The sequence below is a fragment of the Lissotriton helveticus genome, chromosome 2_2 (genome assembly GCF_964261635.1).
Source record: "Lissotriton helveticus chromosome 2_2, aLisHel1.1, whole genome shotgun sequence".
Classification (NCBI taxonomy): domain Eukaryota; kingdom Metazoa; phylum Chordata; class Amphibia; order Caudata; family Salamandridae; genus Lissotriton; species Lissotriton helveticus.
The window spans coordinates 339,699,808-339,725,738 of NC_136060.1; the positions used below are offsets into that span (position 1 = coordinate 339,699,808).

Consider the following 25,931-nt stretch of genomic DNA (forward strand, 5'->3'; position numbering starts at 1 on the left):
TTGTAGCGAAACACAAGTTGTGGAATATCAACAGGTTGTTTTTGTGAATATATTCCACGTAAAAAGGTGCTCTCTCATTTTTGTGTTGGTCGGAAGTGATTTATACAAACTGTAACAAATGCGGACGCATGTGCACACGTGCAACATTTACATAGCACTAGGCCTTATTTCTCTTATTACCTTTATTCTTGATACATTTGCATTTATGAGTTCATGAAGTAGCATTACAGTAGTACTACTAGACACGTTTGTAAATACCATCATTTTGGATGAAGCCGTTACATTCACTTTTCCATTATGAAATTTGGGGCTATGTTTAAGGCAAAATCAGTTTTCTCACATAGGTGGCAAAACAGGGCAAAATCAGTTGGCTAACTTTTTAAATGAAGGCCTCTTCATGGACTAAGGTTTAGTTGTTTAAAAGACTACACAACACATACACTCATATTGCTTTGTAAGCATGAAAGTATGTTGCATCTGTTTAGTAATAGTTTCAGAATATATTTTCTTTGTAGAAAGATAACAATTTCGAATGTGATAGATGGAATTGTGTTTGAGTCCATTTTTATATTTTGTATTACAAAAGCAGCAAAAATAGTGCATATCCACTTTATTTTTCAAAGAGTGTTTACAATGTTTGTGTTAAAATCTCTATTACTCAAAATATGTGATGAGCACCATATGTAACAACTGTTTCCACAATATGAGTTCGCTGTGTTTGCTTTGGTGTACATGCATTGGAGGAAAATTTGTTTGTTCCTTTCTATATTACACAAGCAGAAGACCTAAAACCATAACAGTGGCCATGGTTTGCACCAGTTCAGAATATCTTTGGAGACACTTGCTGATTTTCGAGTGGGAGAGCCCTCTGTGTGCCGTTTTCGCTTCCAAGGCTGCTTTTTTTTGTTAGAGACCTCGCGGTACCCGCTTCGCGGGTCCCGCTTCGCCCGTGTGCCTGGGCGCCTCGCTTTGCTACGGACCTTGGATCTTGTGGGCTGGAATTGGAAAGAGCAGGGCTGCGAGCGCCAGGTGAGGGACAGGGACTCCATTGCCCAGGAGTCCCTGCGCTGCCATCATCACCTGCACCTGGATGCTCTCCCTGTTTGCCCCGCCCCTTGAGCACCGATTGAAAGGTGCCTGCCAGCTTTTGGAACAGTGGGAGACACTTGCTGATTTTCGAGTGGGAGAGCCCTCTGTGTGCCGTTTTCGCTTCCAAGGCTGCTTTTTGTTTGTTAGAGATCTCGCGGTACCCGCTTCGCGGGTCCCGCTTCGCCCGTGTGCCTGGGCGCCTCGCTTTGCTACGGACCTTGGATCTTGTGGGCTGGAATTGGAAAGAGCAGGGCTGCGAGCGCCAGGTGAGGGACAGGGACTCCATTGCCCAGGAGTCCCTGCGCTGCCATCATCACCTGCACCTGGACGCTCTCCCTGTTTGCCCCGCCCCTTGAGCACCGATTGAAAGGTGCCTGCCAGCTTTTGGAACAGTGGGAGACACTTGCTGATTTTCGAGTGGGAGAGCCCTCTGTGTGCCGTTTTCGCTTCCAAGGCTGCTTTTTTTTTGTTAGAGACCTCGCGGTACCCGCTTCGCGGGTCCCGCTTCGCCCGTGTGCCTGGGCGCCTCGCTTTGCTACGGACCTTGGATCTTGTGGGCTGGAATTGGAAAGAGTAGGGCTGCGAGCGCCAGGTGAGGGACAGGGACTCCATTGCCCAGGAGTCCCTGCGCTGCCATCATCACCTGCACCTGGACGCTCTCCCTGTTTGCCCCGCCCCTTGAACACCTCCTTTCTTTAATAGGAGTTGTCTTTTCCGCTGCGCGGGAGCGCGCGGGAGTGCGCCCGGGAGTGCGCCCGGGACAAGGTGGGGACCGTCTGTGGCCGTCAGGGGCCGAAGTAGGCCGGGCTGGGCCCCCTCACTGACATTCACATCTCTGGTATTTTGTCTTCAACAGTGTGCTATGTAACTCGTATTGCTGTGTAAACTGTTCCTTGGTTTTTTTGGTAAAAGTTTAGGAGATCCTACACTATGTCCTCATCATTTAGTAGCAACACTTTGGTGCCTGAGGCAGGGCCTGCCATTATGGGTCCATTGGACAAATATTTCAATCGATTTACCCAAGACATTGACAAGGATATTGCCCTGGCGGAAAAACGTGCGGAACGCAGGTTATCTATTGAACTTTTGAAAAATTCAGTAGAAAAACGTACCCCACAAAGCTTTCCGGCACTGGTTACCCCTTTATCTTCTATAACACTCCCAGTTGTATTGGAAACATCCTACCCCTTTCCTCCAACTATAGAGCCACTGGTTGTCCTGTCTTTAGAATCTGACGCTTCTATTTTGCCCGAAATCCTTTCTAGCACCCCTATTGAATCACCTATTGGTCAGTCAAGCATGGCTCAACCTAGTGTATTATCTCATGTAGTACAATCCAAACCTTGTCCTAAAAGGAAGAGGAGTGTGGCTCCTAAGAAATGTTATGCCCCAAAACCCCCGAGAAAAATCAGAAAAGTGGGAATTTGTACGAACCCACAAGATTCTGTTGGGAGTAGTCCTATCGGGGCATTGACGGGAGAGGGGGAAGTTGCTCCAGTAAGTCCAGCCCCTATAGCGATAGCGTCGCCTGAGACACTATTGTCTATTCCGCTACTGGTCCCTGAGTTGGAGAGACTGTTAAAGTCCCTTCTGGCTCCTATAGAGGATCGAGTTAAAAAACTAGCGGATCGTTTAGATCACTTTGAGCAGGCTAGTCTGGATAACTTCTTCTCCACAAAACTACTAATTAAGTCCCATCTAAGGACGGGTGAGAGTAGGAACACCCAGCATTCTGCTGGACAGGATGAAAGTGCTCCTACGGTTGAATTGCACCCTCCCGTGGTTAGCACTGTAATTGGGCCCAAAGGAAATGGACAAAGCAGTAAGATTAATACCGAACTGCCAGTGCCCCTAGGTAGCACCACTGGGGGGAAAACAAAGCTTCCAGACACCGAGACCAAGGGTAGTAAAGAGTGTCCTAAAAATGCTATTCCTTTAAGTAATAGTACCCAATACCTACCAAGCATCCAGAAATCTTGTTCTGGCTCTGTGGCTGGTGGTAACATCAGCCACAGAAAAAGCAACGGTACACTGAATAATCCCCAGGCTGTACAAAATGTTCTAAAACCCCGCCCTGTTGTTCCAGACATTAGCCGCCTTACACTCCCAGTGACGAAGCCTCCCCCAGGATACCCCCTATGAACCTTACCCCAGATTCCTACCCCTATGTGGCTGTCCTAACCAATGTTCCACCTTTATTGGTAGGACAAAGAGAAACCTTCCAGATGTTAAAAAATAAGGTCATGCACTGGCTAAGGGTTAATAGACCATTGCCCGGGGAAGTTGATGGTTTGATTATCGGGGTAAGACGGATTAATTGGATAGGTTGCACTCCTAAAAATCTGGGGGGGGAATGTATTGTAATAAATTTCCAAGATCCAAGGGTGGCAGGTTGGATAACAAGGCCGGGCTGGGGCACCAATAGCGGAGGGGTGGGTATTGTGGATCTTACCTTTTTCTACCCAAGACCAATGGGTGCCCAATCTGGTGTGAATAACGACCTGGGTAGTTTCAGTTACTTTCCTTTGCTAGGGAACGTCCCCGACCCTGTGCCTTTGCTACGACCAAACTTCTACAACGGTCAAACCTATAATTCCCATGATGGGACAAGAAATTTGGGTTGGGGCTGTTGACCGAAGTCGGGTGATCCCCTGAGTATTGAGGGAGGTATGATAAAAAAGGGCGACCTATGTGGGAACTCTATTGTGCCTAGTTTGGACACAAGAGTTTCCCCAAAAGAGGTAATCATCGGTGGGAAGATTGCGAGCCCGAGGGCAAACTGTGGGACCTGTATGTATAGTATGGGGCGAGAGGAAGTATTTATAGCAAATACTATTAATTCCCAGGAAACTGATAATAACTCTCTGGACCTTGAGATAGTTCAAGAAGGGAATACTGAAAGCCCAACTAATCTATCTTCCACATTAGTCCCTGAGGTCGGAGCCAGAGATGGCCCAATCCCAGGGAAGTTCTTCTCGTGGAACATTGCAGGGCTATCTAGCCGGTTACTGTCCCAAAACTGGATAGATTTTATTAAGGGGTTTGAAGTGTGTCTATTTCAGGAGACATGGGCGTGTGATCCTATTTTTTTACCAGGCTATTTAAACTTTTCAATCCCAGCAAGTAGAGGTGCTAGAGGTCGACCTATGGGAGGCTTAACAGTTTGGGTTAAGCAAGGTTTACAAGTTAAAGTTAAAGTCCTGGACCTGGGTTCCAAGGACATCCAATTGTTAAGAATGACATCGGACAAGTGGGGTGTGGTAGACATTTATAACATTTATGCCAGGGGTACCAACACTGGGAGTTCACCCACTCTAGAGGCCTTGTATACTTTCCTTGAATCACAGTCCCTGGGAAATAGAGTGGTAGTGGCTGGCGACCTAAATAGGACATTTGAACCGTTGGATAACACTGAGAATCCATTAGGCCAGGAGGAGGACATCCTATGGGGTGTTCCAACCCTAAATTTGGTTGCAGTCAAACGGTGGACGAAGGACATATTACTACTAAATGCTATGTGCCTGGAATACGGGCTAAAAGCCCTAAATGGAAGAACTAAGGGTGACCAGGAAGGTGTCTGTACATTTGACAATGGCTATAGCAAAAGTAGAATAGACTACGTCATTTGCAGCCTTAATTTATGGCAGGGGGTATGCGATATGGAAATCGAGGGTAGATTGGAAAGCGATCACAATCCCCTCTGTGTCACCCATAATTGGTGGACGCCTATGACAGGTTGTTCGCAACCTTGTGGTGGAGTGTCGCCCGACATAGCCAACGACACACGTAGACTTAATTGGCCAAGTGTGTTGGCAAATGCGGAGTCCATGGACTTTATAAATTCTGAGGTGGATTCTGCAATCGGCGCCATGGAGGCAGTAAGCTCCATAATCCCAGGGTCTAGGTTAACTACAGATATACACAACAAGTTTTTTTTCCCTTTTAAAACCTCACTTTATTAGACCTTTAAAGGCAAATAGGAAAGTTTTACCCAAACCAGCTAGGTGGTTCAATAAGCAGTGTAGGGCAGCCAGACTAGCATTGGGTAGAGCAATTAGAACTAGGGATAAGGTTGTGATCTGTGCAGCCAGGAAGCAATATAATGTTAGTGTTCGCCTGGCTAAGAAAAAGTGGGATGAAGAGTACTGGGACGAATTGCTCGAGGCCTCGGGGGCTAAGGATTCCAGGCTTTTCTGGAAAATTGTAAAGTGGGGTAGAGGCGGTACCCCAAATAAACCAGACAATAACGTCGATGAGGAGGCCTGGGTGGAGTACTTTAAACCCCAGTATGCAGAGACAAAGGAAGTCGTGGACGTGGAAGCAATTTCACCCGTATTTTGCATTGGAAGTTTGTTTTCCCCGAAAGAAGCCAAACTTGTAATTAGTAGCTTGCAAGGGGGTAGGGCACCGGGTTTAGATGGGATACCCTCCGATGTATTTAAAAACGATAAAGTACGATGGGCCAGGTATGTGACCCTACTGGGAAATGCCATCGCAATGGGGGCTGCAATCCCAGAAACATGGAAGGGAGCAATTATTATACCCATCTATAAGAAAGGAGATCGGTCACTCCCGGCCAATTATAGGCCAATAAGTTTGATTGCCACTGTCCAAAAAGTGATCGGGAAGATGGTGGTAAACAAACTGATGGACTGGGTTGAGGAGAATAATGCTTTGTCTCCTTACCAGGCAGGTTTCCGGCGGGCGACCAGCACGGTAGACCAAGTATTCCGTTTCACCATGTTGCAGTGGGGGACGGTTTTGCTTGGCGAGGGCAGCCTATATGTCGCCTTTGTCGACTTGCGGGCTGCCTTCGGCCTGGTCCCAAGGAGCAAACTCTGGTCAGTTTTGAGCAGAACGGGGGTTCCACCCGAGTTGCTCACCTTGATCATGAGGTTGCACGAGTGCAACTTTGCCAAAGTCCAGTGGGGGGTGAATGGGGACTCTTCCGTCAATTTCCTGGTTGAGCGAGGAGTACGGCAGGGGTGTGCAATGGCACCCTTGCTCTTCTCCCTATTCATTAATGGGATCGTGGGTAGAATGTTGGATGTAAGTGTAGATGCTCCCTCGTTAGCGGGCCTCAGGGTCCCGATCCTGATGTTCGCTGACGACACTTTAATTTTGTCCAAGACTCCGGCTGGTGTGCAGCGTGCTCTAAAATATTTGATGTTTTCTGTCAGGAGCACGGCCTTGAAGTTAACGTTAACAAGACCAAGCTGATGGCTTTTTCCCCAAGGTGTAGACCTCGCCCAAGGATTTTCCTGAACAACAGTGAGCTTGAGGTAGTTAGTATTTTTACTTATCTTGGGGTTGAGATATCAAGTAAGCCAGGTTGGTCCCACCATATAGGAAAGGCGGTTTTGAGGCACCCAGCAGATCTCAGGGGCACTACGGGTGGAGCAATCAAAATCCAAAACTAACCCTATAAAACCGGTTCTTGTCGTATACGACGCCAAAGCCATAGGGTCAGCCCTATACGGGGCAGAAGTGTGGGGCTTTGTGCGGCTTCTCCCCCTGCAAACATCAGAGAATAGGTTCTTAAGGGGAATTACGGGGCTCCCACAGAGTGCGCCACTAATCCCGCTTGGTCTCGATCTAGGGAGGAGATCTGTTAGCGACCGAGCTCGACTACAGCCTATTCTTTATTGGAGACGCCTTTGGACCACCCCTGAGATTCGGCATTATGCCGACGGGTTTCTAGCCTTAATTAAAGCCGATACCTTCCATAAAATACCTTGGTTAAAGAACCTCAGGGTTGCTCTGGGTGAGCTTGGCCTCCCTAATCTCTGGGATAATCCATCTGGGGAAGCATTTCCAAGTAAAAACAACATTAAGTCCCTGTACTGGGACTACATAGATGGTAGACTCTGGAGAAGCACAAAATCTGACACAATGGGGGGTAGATTTCTGGATTTCAAAATGAGTCCTGTATTAGAACAGTACTGGGACAGTATTACTGCCCCAATGGACAGGAAGTTATTTTTCCAGTTAAGGTCTGGCTCCCTTCCCCTGAGATCCCTGACGGGTAGATGGCGGAGCTCTAATATCTCATGCTGCCCAATGTGCGGTGCAACTAATGAAAGTATAGGCCATTTTTAATTTTTGTGTGAGGCCTATGCCATTCCAAGGAGACTATGGTTGGCCCCAGTTTGTCGAAACCTTGGGGCATCTAGTGGTGTTGAGGGGCTAAGAATTATTTGTACATCCACTTACATGTCTACTGTCCTGGGAACAGCAAAGTATTTGGGGTGGGCATGGTCCATTAGGCGGAGGGCTATATCTTTTAATGCAATCTGATATTGTTTTAAAATTTTAGTTAACTTTTCTATTTGATGAAGCTGCGCAACTGTTTTAAAAATACTTATATGTATGAAATAATGTTTTTAATTAATGTGTATTTTAAATGTTTGCTTGTGCTTTTATGAGTATATACCTCGAATTATCAATTATTTAATTTATCAACAACAATATCTTTCATGTGGCACCAGAGTTATCTTGTGCACAACCATGCACTGCAGTTGGGATCATGCAGTCTAGAACTCTGCTACAGAATCCCACTTCTATGTGGTGAGAGATGGCTTGGGGGACAAGAGATTGGGTGCATTAAGCAAGTCACCGTCCGTGCCCTCATAAGGACCATCATGGTCAAAGGCTGGGATCATCTATACTCTCAGACAGATCTAACAGGTGAGACAACTTAGTTTGAAATCAGAGGCCAGTTTGCAATGAATCCGCAAGTGTATCAGCGCTGGGGAGTTTACGTAACACTGTGGACTGCAGTGCAGTGTAAGGTGCTCAGGGGGGTCCCCCATACCTCGATACACCTTACCACAGCATGCAATATTTACATTTGCCAAGGCCTTGTTGCCTGCTGATAGTATTCTTGTGATTTTGCCGAGACAATGACTGCAGATTGATCAGGAGATTCTTCAGGACAAAGGAATGGTGAGAAACTAAAAAGAGAAGTGGGACCTCAACAACCATTTAAGTGAAAATCAAAATAAAAGACCGTTCTGTAGGTCAAGGATGAATTCATTAAAAATACAAGAAACAGTACTGAAGATATGTGCTAGTTTTAGACATGTAAGAGAGGGGTGGTGTGGGGGTGAGCCACAGCTCCCAAAACTTGTGCCACTCGGAGCTGACCACCCCCGTCCTCCCCTTGCTACACCACTACCCACAATGTTATAGTAGATTGCACCAGTTATTCACACTCTAGGGATGGAAAGTGGAGATGGATGCCCCGGAATGCTTGGGAGTATGCCTGACTCAAGAGTGTAATGTCACTTAATGTGCCTCTGCACCGGTCTGATTGTCTATAATGTGTGTACAAGTTAATGTGTTGCCATTTCCGTGTCAGTTATCATTTGCAATATGAAAGAACTAACCATGTGCAAGGAGCTGGCCCGTATGTAAAGTCAATTGCTTGTTGAGCGCCTGAAAAGGCAATAGCTGACTCTACTTGAATAGGTATCCTAGATTCTCAAAGCAGGCTCTTTCCATTCGTGAAGCTCTAGACTCTCATATAAGTCAGCGAAATTAGGGTGGCCGCCTGGTGGTACGGATGCAGCATAAGGAACAGCATTCTTAGTAATCCCCAGGCTACGGTCAAGGCAAAGCTTTGCCACTGACACTAATCTAGAGGATTTTTGCTGGGTTCAAACTGGGGTGGTGTAGTGAGCAAAATAATGATGTATTTAACCCAGATCTCTTGACGTGGGGTAAAAGATTGATTCATTCAGCATTCCGTCCATCATCTGTTGCTGCAGCACATTCTGCCCCAAGTGGGATGGGTATGCCTAGACATGGGTCCCTTGCTTGCTGTGCCACTGGATTCAAGCTAGCCTTACTGTTGAGAGGTGTTACCCCGAAACTGGTCCCAGGATGATTGATTCCGGTCCAGGCAGGACCAGGTTTGGCAGTTCGGGTTGGATTGCTCCCAAGAGGAGCAGGTTCAAGATCTCAAAGTGATGTGATGGGTAAGTATTTCACCTATTTACTGCCCAGTCTAATAAACAACCAGTTGTGTCTCTCTATGAATGGGCATGTGCAGTGTAAGTGTAAGCAGTATAATCCATGCAACAAAGGTTTTAAGTATTTTTGCTTCTATTTCACAGATTACCATGCTGGCTTGAATGTGAGAGGGTGGTGCACAATTTCATTGTAGGTGTCCTTTTTTCTGGACAGTTTTCCGGCTACCTAGTACTCTGAATACAATGGCCATGCAACACCATCTTGAGCGCCTCCCACTCCAGTTCTTTGGAGAAGTCTGAGCCTTCGCTATTAGCAAAGCAATCACATATTTGAGTCATGCAGCATAGGGTCCTCCAGCATCGAGACCGGAAGACACGATGTCGGTATGAGTGGCAGGGCCTTGCCACACTCCAGGCCGACTAACAGGGGGCTAGATTGCATGTATCTGTCTAGGTAATGAAAGGAGGGATAATGTCTGCAGAGCAGACTATTCAGTGCAATCACACATATAAATAATGTGTGATCGAAAAAACGAGTAGAGCCTGAGAGTAGAGGTATGGAAATACCACACATCTGCCGGTGCCCACTTCTGGAACCACAGAGAGAGCATATTTGTGTTGTAAATGGCGGTACTCGGTGGAAAGGCCGAGTGGGATTCTACAACACAACATCTAGGACAATGTTAGAATCTTCCCCAGGTATCCATGAGGTGTGCATCCACTGTGCTAGGTGGGTCGACACAGTAGGAACGCCTGCTGGTCACTATGTGTGGTGTATATGCTCCCAATAACTGTTGGATCCCCTTCCAAACCTGCCCTCTAGCAGAAACAAACCTACTCGCCTGGTCAGTTATCGCTGATTGTGTTATAAAGGAAGTATCTGTCTCTATTCATACTAAAGCACCTCTTTCATGTGTGGAGAAATTAGTGCAGACCTGACTTTGTCAGCACTTTTGAAGCCTTAGTCTCTTTTACAGATCTGCGGGACTCTAGTAGTAGGTCTATCTGCATGCCTCTGCGCTACAGAAGATAATTGACTTTGCAATGTTTTGCTCAAGATTGCATCTCCCTCTCATGCCAACATATTAAAACTCAGTGCCCCCGCCATATGGGCTTATTTATATTAGGGTTTGGATTGCAGGTTTGGCACCTCACTAGAAAAGTAGTGAACGTTCTCCAGGGTATGAGTGCCAAGGTCCAATTTGTCAACAGGGGAACCAGTGGTGTGTACTCCGTTCAGTGAAGCTGTGCAGGCCAACGAACCGAGAAGTGAGAGGGCACATAGTGATGGAAATTGCTGTAAACTAATCTGTAAACTCACCAATGCTGCCCAGATTACTACAGGAGGTCATCCGCCGTCTGAGAGGTCACACATGGGAGATACTCCAAACCCTGTGGTGAAAACAGCGGCATGGAAGAGGTGTTGTCATCAATGTGCTCTGAGGATGAAGCTGCAACCTCTCTGCCAAGCCCTGGGAGAAATTCACCACCAACAGTGCAGATTTCTTCCTGATTGTGCTTGTTCTTGTGAAGGGGCTGTCACTGGGGACTTCTTACTGTCCTACTTGTTCCTGGGGCGGCGATGCAGACCGGAGTGCAGAGGGTGCTCCCTCCATCCTTCCCACGGCAGGCCTCATTGCTCGTCAAGAGGGGGGCCCTCTGAGGTGCCCATGTCCTCACCAGGCCAGGTTTGGCAAAGACAGGTCATAACAAGGCCAGCCCTCGTGCCGCCGCTCACCAGTCAGCTCCCTCCACAAGGTTGTCTGACACCAGCTTTCGGCTCAATGCCTGGCAGCAGCAGTCCCATCTGCAGCCCAAACAACAGCAGGAGTTCTTCGGGCAGTCACAGATGGGCCGCAAAGGGAGGCCAGGCATGATTTGGAGGACCGTGTTACAGGTTTCTCCCGCATGGGCCTCTTTCAGCGCTTCCCCACCTCCATCGGGGCTAGTAGCCAGTGAAGTAAGCTTGCACAGGGCCCAAACATCATCCCGGAGCCTCCTGCCACATATAGCTGCCTCTGTTATGCAGATATGGCCAGATGGGTCAGAGATTTTGAGTGCCTTGCCCCGGGATCTCAATTTTGTGTAACTGCCATATTGGTCCTCTTGGCCATGCCCTTGAGGAGATATAATTACTGACACTACTGGATCGGAAGCCTGGAAGAGACAGTTTTAGTATTGTTCAGGCTTCAGCTAGGGATGAACAACTTTTACAAAAATTATCTTTGGGGCTTACTTATTCAAATCTATGATCACCAATGAATTAGATTTTTGCTATATGTCATAATGCTCAAGCTGATATATTTGAGTGCTTTCCTAAGCCAACTTAGAAAAGTGTGATTTTTGTTTCTTACTTCAGATCTTTAGAAAATGGAAGGACTGATTCTTGTCATTTCTATTACAGCAAATCCATGCCCATTCCACATTTGGCATGTTGTGGGTTCTAAAGCACAACTTATTGTTGACACAACTAATGTTACAATTAGGTTTTTCAACATGTCACAAAAGGTTTACTTTGACCTGTGCTAGTTGCAGTCTTTGGTGACAGCAGTCCCGGGTTGCAGGTGCAATACAGATGCCATGTATTGGGGTCACCCCTAGTGGTGTAATTAAACACTGCAGCTCACACGTGACATCTGACATTTATGCGATTGGTGCATTATTTGCTCCATATTACTGTGGCCTTACTTGCAAATTATGTACAAAGGAAAAAAGTCCCAATAACAAATGGACAACAAGGGATATGTCCGATTTGAATATTCCTACTAAGGGTGTCTAACTAAAACAGCATGCCAAGTTCTTGGGCGGGAAAGGCAAAGGTACAATATAGTGTTTTAAGATAGTAACCGTATCACTAGAGGGACAGTTGTAGATTTACACAAATTACACACATTACTTTAGGCTATAATAATCATTGAGACTTATCACAGTACATGTTTGGTAAAACTCTGTTAACAAATTTATTAACACAATCAATTTACAATTAATCAGTTCATTCAAAAAACAATTTTAAAACCATGTCTCACTAGACATTAATACTAGACATTGATAAAAACTTATTCTTTTTATACAAAACAATTAAAAAACAAGAAGAATCACAAAAGTCGACGCGGCGTTTCGGTTTTCTTTTAGTACACCTTCTTCAGGACTGATTCTAAACAGTTAGAAAACACAGAGTTACCATCCATTGTTACATGTGTACAGCATTCTACAAAAATATCTCTATATCGCACATTGTCCCACAGATATGTTTACAGTTGCCTATATCATATAATTTTTGCTCAATAATCCCAGACACTTGTGCCAGTAATCATTTGCTTAAAAAACACAATAGCACACTCTTTTTTTCATAGTGTCATCTCCATGTTAACCCCTTGGTTATTCTTTTCTTCAACACTTTCAACACATGTTTATACAGTTAAATTTTGTTTGCCTTTCCCTTGGAATTTATATCCAATGCTGTTAAACCCACCATTCCGACATTCTACTATAAAGAATTGTCTATAGCCCGCCTACCTTATTCCAGGTGGAGTAAAATGGCTCTACTGGAGAGTGCTGGCTATCCCAAAAAGTTTTCTATGGGCTTTTCGGTAGAGGACGAATCACAGGATGCCGTGTTCAATTAACAAAGTGTGAGCTCTCTAAATGAAAATGTTTATTATTTAGCGGACCATTCTTAGGAATTTTTATTGTTGCTCTGACAAGTAGCTACTTAATATTAAGCGGGCAATACCACCGCTACATACCTCTTAGATTTAGGAGTTAGATCAATGCTCATCTTGTAGCCATCTACATCTATTTGTAGGCCTCAGGATATATCTATGGACACGAAGAAACAAATTTTCCCCTTAGTTGATAAATTTGCATAGAAAATCCTGCATCTGTTTATTTATGATATAGTATAGTTAACCTACTACCTGTGGCTGGGATGTGTTCTTGCTGAATTTTTCTGCCAGGAGGAGCCACCGTATTAAATACCACTTTTGTTGGTTCTTTCCCTGAAAAATTCCAATTATTCCCTCAATTAATGTTTCAATAAATAACTTAGCCAGGGGTCTAGTTTTCTGTTGTTGTATCACTCACCATATAGGTTAGATTGAAGAACCGCTGCTGACTAGATCTTCTCTCAATTCGATCAATGGTAAGCAGGTAACAGATAACCAAACTCGTAATTCTGTGGTTATCTGTAAAGGTATTAGGCATATTGTCACTTTTAAGCCCTTCTCACTGTGTCAACATTATCTGTCATTACTTCTCCGACTATTTAAATTGGCTTCCATTTTTGGCTTCCATTTTTAAGTTCAAGCGCAAGAAGGTACCTCGTTCATTTACCATAATGTCTCAACATTGTCATTTAACGAATTTCCCTCTATATCTTTAAAATATGACTCGACTACCTCCATTATTTCTGCACGGGCTTAATATGCTCCACCCTCGTGTGATCACTGCACATACCCAGTGCACCTTGTGCTATGATCTCCTTAGTGTGCCAATTTACTTAATATAAGAGATCTTAGAAATGGTACTCAATTACGAGCTTTCCTACTCAATGACTGAAGAAACTGAAGAAACTCGTAACCGATATTTTCCCAGTCCGAGGGTAGAGACGTTCACTCTCACTTACCCTCTTTTTTTCTTTCGGCCTCCCTGCTCCTGTATCCTGGCAGTGCGTCTCCTCCAGTCGATGTTTTAAAAAACGAAAGGAATGACTGACGACGTATTTCCGGGTTTATATGCCTCCCGCTTTCTCGTTGGGCGCCCGTTCTACGTCAGCTGATTGGTCGGAATCTGACCAATCTAGGGAGCGTTGCTATGGATAAACGACGTATATCCTACCTTTTCTTTCTTACTTCCTATTGGTTCACGGCGTTTTCTACCGTTGAGTCTCATTGGTTCCATACACTAATGCGTTACTATGGTAATGTGCGCTAGTGTTTTGCCACGGAGGTTACGGCCACATAGCTTGGTCATAATATATTACATCGTTCTGCTATGATCTTTTCAGATATTATACTCACGATATTGGCTTTGTATTCTAGTTATTCATGCGCACATTACACAAAGCGTTATTGCTGTTTTCTCACATCTATTATTACCGCAAGTATATTACTATGGGGGTACTAGTCTCTGTTGTTCAACGAACTGTGTTCCTATATGGCTCAAAGTTAATCTGTTGATGCGTTCTCACAAATAACATCATACTGTACTGACCGCCCTCTTTAGCGATAATAACTGTATGTTATATTTATTCATGTACCCATTGCCCACATACATTTCTGCTATTATTTCTCCTCTTATTGTTCACGCAAATATATTTCTATGGGGATATTGGTATTCAGTCATGCAGGAGCTCGGTCCCTGGGTGGCTCCATGTTTAACTATTATTACGTTTTAATATCCTCCTACAGAGTATCCTGGTCTTACGTTTTTTAATCATCATAAAGAGTATCCTGGTCACCATCATTAGTATGTCTAAGTGCTATAACAGATTACAAATTTTCAGTTCCTATTCTGATCTACTGAGTTTATTTAATAATTTTCTCCCAGTCTTCTCTTGAATTCAGACCAAGTCTTACACTGTTAAGGGTAGACATATAAAATTGTTCCCTTTTCTTTCTTTTATCATTCAAATTGCCCCCTCTCTTACTCACTGTTATTCTTTCTAGTCCGCACCATCTCAGATCATCAATCCCATGTCCGGCTGACCTCCAATGTTCAGTAAGAGGTGCTCCAATTTTATTAGTTCTAAGGGCTGAGCGGTGCTCGTTTAAACGAAGCCTGATTTCCCTAGATGTCTCACCCACATATGATTTCTGACAGGGACACTGGATCAAGTAAATTGCATTTTTGGTCCTACAGTTGATAAAACTTTTGATGTTTACCGATCTGTCATTAACTGTGACTTTGTTCCCTTTGATAATACTTGTGCAATTAACACATCCCGTACAGGGGTATGTACCCGTGGGTAAAGGGTTGCCATCAATGGTCGGTTGCAGATTCTTAGGCGTTTCCCTGTATGTATGGACAAGAGAATTCCTAATTGTTTTGTTTCTCCTATATGAGAACATAGGCTTTGGGATAGGTATATTAGTTTTGTCTGCTACCAGGTGCCAATTTCTGTTAATGATATTTTTGACTTGATGGCTGACTTGTGAGAAGTTAGTTACAAACATAATAGGTTGTGGACCTTTTTGACTGTCATCTTTCGGTATAAAAAGATTTTCTCTATTAAAATATTTCGCCGGTTTATAGGCGTGCCTGACCATCCTTTTCGGATAGCCTCTCTCTAAAAATTTAGTTTTCAAAGTTGTTGCATGTATATCATAATCCTGCATTGAGGTACAGTTTCTTCTTAATCGAAGAAATTGTCCGAATGGGATATTATTCTTCTGCGATGCTGGATGATTGCTGTCGAAATGTAGCATGCTATTCCTATCTGTGGGCTTTGTGTATAACTCCACAGTTAGGTAGCCGTCTGTCTGTTTGATTATAATATCAAGGAATTCCACATAGTGTTTGCTCGTGTGTGATGTGAATTTAAGATTCACATCGCCCAAATTGAGCCAGATTAAGAACTCATTCAAGGTCTCCATTTCACCGGTCCATATAAAGAATATGTCATCTATATAACGACCCCATTCTGAGATGTTTTCATAGAACGGGGCGGTCCTGTTATAGATGTGCTTGTCTTCAAATCTGGAGACATATAAACAGGCCAGGCTCGGGGCACATGTAGCCCCCATACTGGTACCCTTAGTTTGTCTAAATAGTTCATCCTTGTACATGAAAATGTTGTTTTTGAGGATCAAGGTTATACACTCTAAAATGAACATTTGATGGTCTGTCGGATCTTGTTGACTGGCACTTAAAATTTCTTCCATGATCTCTATAGTATTGTCCTGGGGAATGTTCGTGTATAGTGCTTCGATATCCAAAATCACTAACACTTGGGTTTCCGGATTGAACCTCAATCCTTCGACCTCTTTAAAAAGGTCATGAAACAACATTTTCATGTACAAGGATGAACTATTTAGACAAACTAAGGGTACCAGTATGGGGGCTACATGTGCCCCGAGCCTGGCCTGTTTATATGTCTCCAGATTTGAAGACAAGCACATCTATAACAGGACCGCCCCGTTCTATGAAAACATCTCAGAATGGGGTCGTTATATAGATGACATATTCTTTATATGGACCGGTGAAATGGAGACCTTGAATGAGTTCTTAATCTGGCTCAATTTGGGCGATGTGAATCTTAAATTCACATCACACACGAGCAAACACTATGTGGAATTCCTTGATATTATAATCAAACAGACAGACGGCTACCTAACTGTGGAGTTATACACAAAGCCCACAGATAGGAATAGCATGCTACATTTCGACAGCAATCATCCAGCATCGCAGAAGAATAATATCCCATTCGGACAATTTCTTCGATTAAGAAGAAACTGTACCTCAATGCAGGATTATGATATACATGCAACAACTTTGAAAACTAAATTTTTAGAGTGAGGCTATCCGAAAAGGATGGTCAGGCACGCCTATAAACCGGCGAAATATTTTAATAGAGAAAATCTTTTTATACCGAAAGATGACAGTCAAAAAGGTCCACAACCTATTATGTTTGTAACTAACTTCTCACAAGTCAGCCATCAAGTCAAAAATATCATTAACAGAAATTGGCACCTGGTAGCAGACAAAACTAATATACCTATCCCAAAGCCTATGTTCTCATATAGGAGAAACAAAACAATTAGGAATTGTCTTGTCCATACATACAGGGAAACGCCTAAGAATCTGCAACCGACCATTGATGGCAACCCTTTACCCACGGGTACATACCCCTGTACGGGATGTGTTAATTGCACAAGTATTATCAAAGGGAACAAAGTCACAGTTAATGACAGATCGGTAAACATCAAAAGTTTTATCAACTGTAGGACCAAAAATGCAATTTACTTGATCCAGTGTCCCTGTCAGAAATCATATGTGGGTGAGACATCTAGGGAAATCAGGCTTCGTTTAAACGAGCACCGCTCAGCCCTTAGAACTAATAAAATTGGAGCACCTCTTATTGAACATTGGAGGTCAGCCGGCCATGGGATTGATGATCTGAGATGGTGCGGACTAGAAAGAATAACAGTGAGTAAGAGAGGGGGCAATTTGAATGATAAAAGAAAGAAAAGGGAACAATTTTATATGTCTACCCTTAACAGTGTAAGACTTGGTCTGAATTCAAGAGAAGACTGGGAGAAAATTATTAAATAAACTCAGTAGATCAGAATAGGAACTGAAAATTTGTAATCTGTTATAGCACTTAGACATACTAATGATGGTGACCAGGATACTCTTTATGATGATTAAAAAACGTAAGACCAGGATACTCTGTAGGAGGATATTAAAACGTAATAATAGTTAAACATGGAGCCACCCAGGGACCGAGCTCCTGCATGACTGAATACCAATATCCCCATAGAAATATATTTGCGTGAACAATAAGAGGAGATATAATAGCAGAAATGTATGTGGGCAATGGGTACATGAATAAATATAACATACAGTTATTATCGCTAAAGAGGGCGGTCAGTATAGTATGTTGTTATTTGTGAGAACGTATCAACAGATTAACTTTGAGCCATATAGGAACACAGTTCGTTGAACAACAGAGACTAGTACCCCCATAGTAATATACTTGCGGTAATAATAGATGTGAGAAAACAGCAATAACGCTTTGTGTAATGTGCGCATGAATAACTAGAATACAAAGCCAATATCGTGAGTATAATATCTGAAAAGATCATAGCAGAACGATGTAATATATTATGACCAAGCTATGTGGCCGTAACCTCCGTGGCAAAACACTAGCGCACATTACCATAGTAACGCATTAGTGTATGGAACCAATGAGACTCAACGGTAGAAAACGCCGTGAACCAATAGGAAGTAAGAAAGAAAAGGTAGGATATGCGTCGTTTATCCATAGCAACGCTCCCTAGATTGGTCAGATTCCGACCAATCAGCTGACGTAGAACGGGCGCCCAACGAGAAAGCGGGAGGCATATAAACCCGGAAATACGTCGTCAGTCATTCCTTTCGTTTTTTAAAACATCGACTGGAGGAGACGCACTGCCAGGATACAGGAGCAGGGAGGCCGAAAGAAAAAAAGAGGGTAAGTGAGAGTGAACGTCTCTACCCTCGGACTGGGAAAATATCGGTTACGAGTTTCTTCAGTTTCTTCAGTCATTGAGTAGGAAAGCTCGTAATTGAGTACCATTTCTAAGATCTCTTATATTAAGTAAATTGGCACAAGGTCCACTGGGTATGTGCGGTGATCACATGAGGGTGGAGCATATTAAGCCCGTGCAGCAATAATGGAGGTAGTCGAGTCATATTTTAAAGATATAGAGGGAAATTCGTTAAATGACAATGTTGAGACATTATGGTAAATGAACGAGGTACCTTCTTGCGCTTGAACTTAAAAACGGAAGCCAATTTAAATAGTCGGAGAAGTAATGACAGATAATGTTGACACAGTGAGAAGGGCTTAGAAGTGACAATATGCCTAATACCTTTACAGATAACCACAGAATTACGAGTTTGGTTATCTGTTACCTGCTTACCATTGATCGAATTGAGAGAAGATCTAGTCAGCAGCGGTTCTTCAATCTAACCTATATGGTGAGTGATACAACAACAGAAACCTAGACCCCTGGCTAAGTTATTTATTGAAACATTAATTGAGGGAATAGTTGGAATTTTTCAGGGAAAGAACCAACAAAAGTGGTATTTAATACGGTGGCTCCTCCTGGCAGAAAAATTCAGCAAGAACACATCCCAGCCACAGGTAGTAGGTTAACTATACTATATCATAAATAAACAGATGCAGGATTTTCTATGCAAATTTATCAACTAAGGGGAAAATGTGTTTCTTCGTGTCCATAGATATATCCTGAGGCCTACAAATAGATGTAGATGGCTACAAGATGAGCATTGATCTAACTCCTAAATCTAAGAGGTATGTAGCGGTGGTATTGCCCGCTTAATATTAAGTAGCTACTTGTCAGAGCAACAATAAAAATTCCTAAGAATGGTCCGCTAAAAAATAAACATTTTCATTTAGAGAGCTCACACTTTGTTAATTGAACACGGCATCCTGTGATTCGTCCTCTACCGAAAAGCCCATAGAAAACTTCTTGGGATAGCCAGCACTCTCCAGTAGAGCCATTTTACTCCACCTGGAATAAGGTAGGCGGGCTATAGACAATTCTTTATAGTAGAATGTCGGAATGGTGGGTTTAACAGCATTGGATATAAATTCCAAGGGAAAGGCAAACAAAATTTAACTGTATAAACATGTGTTGAAAGTGTTGAAGAAAAGAATAACCAAGGGGTTAACATGGAGATGACACTATGAAAAAAAGAGTGTGCTATTGTGTTTTTTAAGCAAATGATTACTGGCACAAGTGTCTGGGATTATTGAGCAAAAATTATATGATATAGGCAACTGTAAACATATCTGTGGGACAATGTGCGATATAGAGATATTTTTGTAGAATGCTGTACAAATGTAAAAAAGGATGGTAACTCTGTGTTTTCTAACTGTTTAGAATCAGTCCTGAAGAAGGTGTACTAAAAGAAAACCGAAACGCCGCTTCAACTTTTGTGATTCTTCTTGTTTTTTAATTGTTTTGTATAAAAAGAATACGTTTTTATCAATGTCTAGTATTAATGTCTAGTGAGACATGGTTTTAAAATTGTTTTTTGCATGAACTGATTAATTGTAAATTGATTGTGTTAATAAATTTGATAACAGAGTTTTACCAAACATGTACTGTGATAAGTCTCAATGATTATTATAGCCTAAAGTAATGTGTGTAATTTGTGTAAATCTACAACTGTCCCTCTAGTGATACGGTTACTATCTTAAAACACTATATTGTACCTTTGCCTTTCCCGCCCAAGAACTTGGCATGCTGTTTTAGTTAGACACCCTTAGTAGGAATATTCAAATCGGACATATCCCTTGTTGTCCATTTGTTATTGGGACTTTTTTCCTTTGTACATTATTTTCCCCCCAGTCCCTTACAAGTCTGTGTGGGGTCCTCCTCCCTTTTTATAGATACTTACTTGCAAATTAGCCATTTATTACCATGATTATGGGGAATATCACATACAATTGTGGGTGTTCAGCAGCCTCCCAGTGCCCAGAGTTAGATATGCCAGTATGTCCATTCAGAAAAAAATGGGAGAACTACAGAAATATGCACTTTCTTCGAGGCAGCCAGAGCCACCAGCATCTTATTAAGCAACATAGGCTATGTTAGTTTGAAAATAAATGTGGCAGGACTCGTTTACTTCTTCTTCCAACTAAAGATTATAGGTTGTATGCATGCAGTTCTGCCAGTAAGATCCAGAAAGTGTGGGAATTAGTACTTTTTCTCTGAACCTTTATGTAATTTAATGGTTTACTGAAAGGAATAAAATGCAGGTTAATGCTTTGCTAATCATTGCCGCCCACAGGTCTGAGGCTTGTAACAAGTCAGTAAACTCAACAAGATGAAGGGCCAGTGTGCTGAAACTTTTCACACACTCACCCCCAGTCAAGAGATCTTGGTTACATCCATTGTTCTTTTGCCTACCATGCCACCCCAATTTAGACCCAGACATATACAAATCAGTCTTGACCCTGATCCCCATGAGAACAGTTCAGCCCCCCTGGACCAGAAACAAGCAAAACTATTATGATGCATTAAACCCAGATCTATAACTGGGGGGTGAGTGTTTGAGAAGTTTCAACACTCCATCCATCATTTTATTTTGTGACGCTGCTATGTGCGCCCTAAGTGGCTAAGGGTATGCCCAGACGTGGGTCCCTTGCTCGCTGCACCACTGGATTCATACTAGCCTGGCTGATGAGTTGCGATAGCCTGAAGCCAGTCCCAGGATGCTTGTCTCTAATCCAGGGAGGAACTGGCTTGGCAATTTCGGCTAGACAGTTCCCATGGGGAGAAGGATCCAGACTGATTTGCATATGACTGGGTCCAAACTGGAGTGACATGGGGAGGAAAATAACGGTGGATTAAACCCAGATCTGTTACTGGGGGTGAGTGTTTGAAAAGTTTCAACACTCTGTCCATCATTTTATTTTTTGATGTTGCTTGTAACAAGTCAACCATTTTTACCAGCTCATTTGTAAATAATTAGCTTTGAATAATTGATAGAATTTAGCAAAACAGCATCTGAAACACAGACACATTTCAGTACAGAGCTATTGTACATGTGACCAACACAAACGAGAGTCACTAAATAATTTACTATCAAATTAATTAAAAAAATGTGACCCAGTGCCCATTATTTCGAACGGTCTTGTGTTAGAAGTTTTTGTTTCTCTACAATATTTGTCTTTTCAGGATTTTGCACAAAATAGCACCATGGCGCAGGGAGAAAACTCTCTGTGTCAGGGATACTGGTCTTTCTCATTTCAGCAACAAGCCTTAGTTGGGGGATTTGTTGCTGAAAAGCAATAGAGAACACCAATGGTCTCATTATGATATTGGGCAGAATCACTTCTGCCCAACACCGACTCGTTCATGGGACCGACCGACACCAGTTCATCGGTCCTGACCCATTGCTATATTTCACGATGGGAGCATGCCTTACAGCCATTAACCGGCCATAATGCATGCTCCCATAGCGAAATGGGAGGTGCAGTTCATCCCTGCACCCCTTGGAAGGAACCTCAAGGTGCGTGCCGCAAGGTGATCAACGGTGCCCCCGGCCTCAAACCCGAGGCGGTGCACGAAAGGGGACCCTGCAGGGGCCCCCTAACATGTTTTCTGACATGGTTTCCATGTCGGACAGACTGGCAGATGGGCTCTCAGAACCCGTCGGAAGCCAGTCGGAATGATTTCGGATTCCTTTCCGACTACCTCCATCAAAATGAGGCAGTTGGAAAGGAATCCGACCGGCCCATTACAATGCGGCCCTAGAACCTTACAGGGCCTTATCGTAATCGGCCCCCATGTGGTGAAACAAAACCTGGAGACCCACTTTCGATTCAAGTGTGATGAAAGGGCATATGCTGCACTAGCAGATGTGTTTCCATCATGGAGAGCCACACCAGGATGGTGGCCATCTCAACTATGATGGGCAGTTCTTCACCAGGGGAAGTAGAGGCAGAACCAACGCTGACCAGGTCAGCTAGTGGTCTAGTCATCTACAGTGACAAATTTCTCTTCAACAATAATGTTATTTGGGAATGCAAATGGACTATATGAATTGCAAGATATCATGCAGGTAATGTTGCTATCTGTCCATTGTACTTGTATTAGCTCTTGATGAGGGTAGTATAAGACGGGTTTAATTGCAAGTATTAGATAAACCAGTCACTTTAATTAATGGACATAAAGTAAAAGTGTTATCTGTGGGAATCTGGCGTTCATGATATGGGGCTATACAAATTCTTATTGTAATTGTTTAACTTTTTAAATTGTATTATCTGTTTTTTTAGATGTATGTTTGCCTTATCTGTTTTTTTAAATGTATGTTTGTCTTGACATGGCACTTTAAAGGTTTTCAGGACACGTATATGCCATGTGAACATGGTAATAACATGCTATGTTCCTACCACGATAAACACAAAGGGGCATATTAGTATGGAGGGCGGACATCCCGTCATAAAAAGGGACCGCCCGCCATAAGGGCGTGGCCCCGCGGGTGCCATTAGAATGCGCCCGCCACAGTGGCGGGCACTTCCTGCATTCCTAACATTGTGGAGGGCGGTGCAATCCCCCTATGTGCACTCCCCATCCCCCCGGAGTCCCTGGGGTCCTGCAACGGGCCCCCCAAGCACACTCTGCATGCCTTGCCGCCACGGAAAGGCATTTCAAAACCCACATTCTAATATGGCTGGCAGTGTCTTTCAGACACCACCACCATATTGAACTCTTTTCTGCCCGGTCGACATGTCGACCGGGTGAAAAAGCGGCGGACGGTCTTTCCATCCGCCGCGGACCTCCCAGCCATTGTAATATGGCGGGGGTCATTTCTGCAAGGATGGCGGGCGGATCGCCCCCGCCGGCCTGGCGGTGACTACAGCTGGCCCGGCGGGGGCAATCCACCCGCCTTCCTAATGGGGCCCATACTGTTCATCCCTTAATGTTTATTGTCAATACTGATAGAAATTGTAACAATGTTATGCATGTAGTATAAAGAATAATTCTTAAAAATATGAATTTAAGTTTTTAAAATGCTATTTGTGTTAATTTAAAGTAGGAACAAGAATACCAACCATTTTTATCCACGCAGATTTATCATCAAGGCCACAGAATGAACGCTAGTGAGAAAAATAAAAATAGGAACAAAAACTATAACATAACATCAAAATAAAACAAGAAAAAAAGAAGAAAGAGATGTAAGATATGTTACACGGAATTTTTTGATAACATTGCAAATTACATCATATTCTATAAGAAATAAACAACAAATAAGCCACTTGGTGCTTTATAAAATACAGAACATTCTGATGTATTAGGCAGTTCGTGGTCCTAATTTAGCCATTATCATCAAATACATCTTTACAATTCATCAAAATAATGAGCTGTCGTGAACTTACTGTGTTAAAAATAGACTACAAAAGGGGAACTGAAACTATTGTATAAAACAATCAACTAATACAGATGCATATGGATATTTCATTTAAAATAAATGTTAACCATCTTTAGAAACGTCTTTCTAGGCCATATGTGTCCAAAGAAATGCATAAATGGCACATTTTCAGCGTCCGCACATTACAAAAATCAATGTAAAACAAATCAAACTAATTTCTGTAGTGTTTATCTTGAACATCTGGAATGGATCCGGGTCTTCTAGAACTATGTTGGGCACCCCAGCACTAGACATTCCTGAATTCCTTTCAATTAAAAGTATATTCAGCAGCAAAACACGCCATACAATCCATAGTAAGGATCTGTCTATGATACCTCAAATTAAATCTGTGATGTCGGCGTGCTTTTTTCATCTACGCCGCATCAGAAAGATCAGCAGATTCCTTACTTATGAAGCCCTGGTTCAAGTTACGCTGGGTCTGGTGATTTCCCGTGTCGACTATGTGAACTCATTGTATATTGGTATTCCTCTCTACCAGTCCCATCAACTTCAACTCATCCAAAACCAAGCGGCCAGATTGATCTTCCGGCAACCTAGGACTAGCTCTGTTAAACCTCTCTTGAGGAGTCTGCACTGGCTTCCTGTAATCCAGCGCAGCCTCTTCAAGGTGGGCTGCTTGACTCACCAGGCCCTCTCTCATCAAGGCCCGGCCTTCATTGCCTCCCGCCTTCATCGCTACATTCCTTTCCGAGTCCTTAGCTCTTCTGGTTTTAATCTGTTGTCTGTCTGTCCTTTCAAGCGTAAAAGGCTTGGGGGACTAAGATTCGCTTTTCAAGCACCTCAGTTTTGGAACACCCTCCCTCCTGATCTCTGCCTTATCCCTTCGTATTGTTTATTTAGGAGAGCCCTGAAGACTTGGTTGTTTTCCCAAGCCTTTGATTAATTAAGGTCACCTCATTGCAGTCCTGTCCTAAAGCGCCAAGAAACCGTTGGTGAACGTGCGCTCTATACATTTCTTTTTCATATCATATCATAACATATCATAAAAAATGGTGGGTGGTAATAAAAATGGATGATGAATCTTATATTTCACCATATTTATTGAGACTCCTACATGCACATTGTGAATAGCAAAACATTTTAAACAAAACTATACATTTCTTTTTTAAGAAACAAATGTTTGTCAGAGATCCCTAAACTGCTAGGATTGATCATTATTATGTAAAAACATTTTGAGAAGAGCAAGGATTCTAGCCATCTCACGTAATGCAGTACAATACTATGGCTTTCATTAAAGTGGTGGCTGGTAATCTGAAGAAGTAGTGGGGCCGGCACACACTACATACTCAGTTCCACCCATCCACAAGCACACACATTCACACCCTTTCAGTCACTAGCACACACACTTACACCCGTCCATTCACAAACACAAGCAGACATGTGGCATGCATTCACCTGTACACGTGCACTTACTCATTCACAGCAAATGCGCACAAATACACATACAATGAGACATACACACAAGAACCCAAACTATCAATAAGGCACTGATCAGGCCACGGCGGTGATGGCAGGCCCACCAGGTGGCGCAACGGAGAAGCACGACAGCCCATGAGGAGCTGGAAACTTTAGGAGAGGAAGCAGGAAACTGAAGCTCTAGGCGCCTCCTTTGATTGTCTAACCTTATCGATGGTTAGCCAATGAGGGGAGGACTTTCCCTAACTTATCACAGAGTGGAGTGAGGTCAGGCGTCATCAAACATGGTGGCCTCGAGTGTGATAACAAAAACACTAACACAATCATTAAGTATGACTTTATTGTCCACCATAGCTATTATACCACAAAGGCATCTTTACAATTCATTCTACAGAGCATTATGGCAACCCCATTGGGCATGAAGCTTACAAACTATCGCCTTTCTTTACACACACAAACAACATTTGCATTAAATATCTATGGCAGAGTATGTCAACGTACATATTACTGCAACTATAGACAGTTGTAATCTTGACGGCAGGCCGTCATGCCTAATGGGGTTGCCATAGTGCTCTGTGGAATCTTGGTGTTTTGGGAGATTCCAGGGGGTTGAAAGCACCACTTGGGCATGAGCAGGCAAGGAAGCCTAACGATTGAGAGTGTTGGTGAATAAAGCTTTCCTGAAGAACAATAATTATACACTGAATTATTAAAATTTGGTGACAAGCGCCTGATCTGCCATACTTCTGCCACAGTGAGGTCGGATCCAGTGCAGTAGCATTT

The 25,931-nt window shown here is 43.2% G+C and overlaps 1 protein-coding gene across 1 annotated transcript in view; it reads right to left on the minus strand.

Annotated features, from left to right (window-relative positions):
* The window catches only part of JAKMIP1 (janus kinase and microtubule interacting protein 1), a 1,395,482-nt gene that overhangs the window by 2,859 nt on the left and 1,366,692 nt on the right, over positions 1 to 25,931 (minus strand). The window contains 1 exon segment of the mRNA XM_078678490.1: positions 23,356 to 23,400. Within this exon segment, the coding sequence (XP_078534616.1) occupies positions 23,356 to 23,400 (45 nt within the window).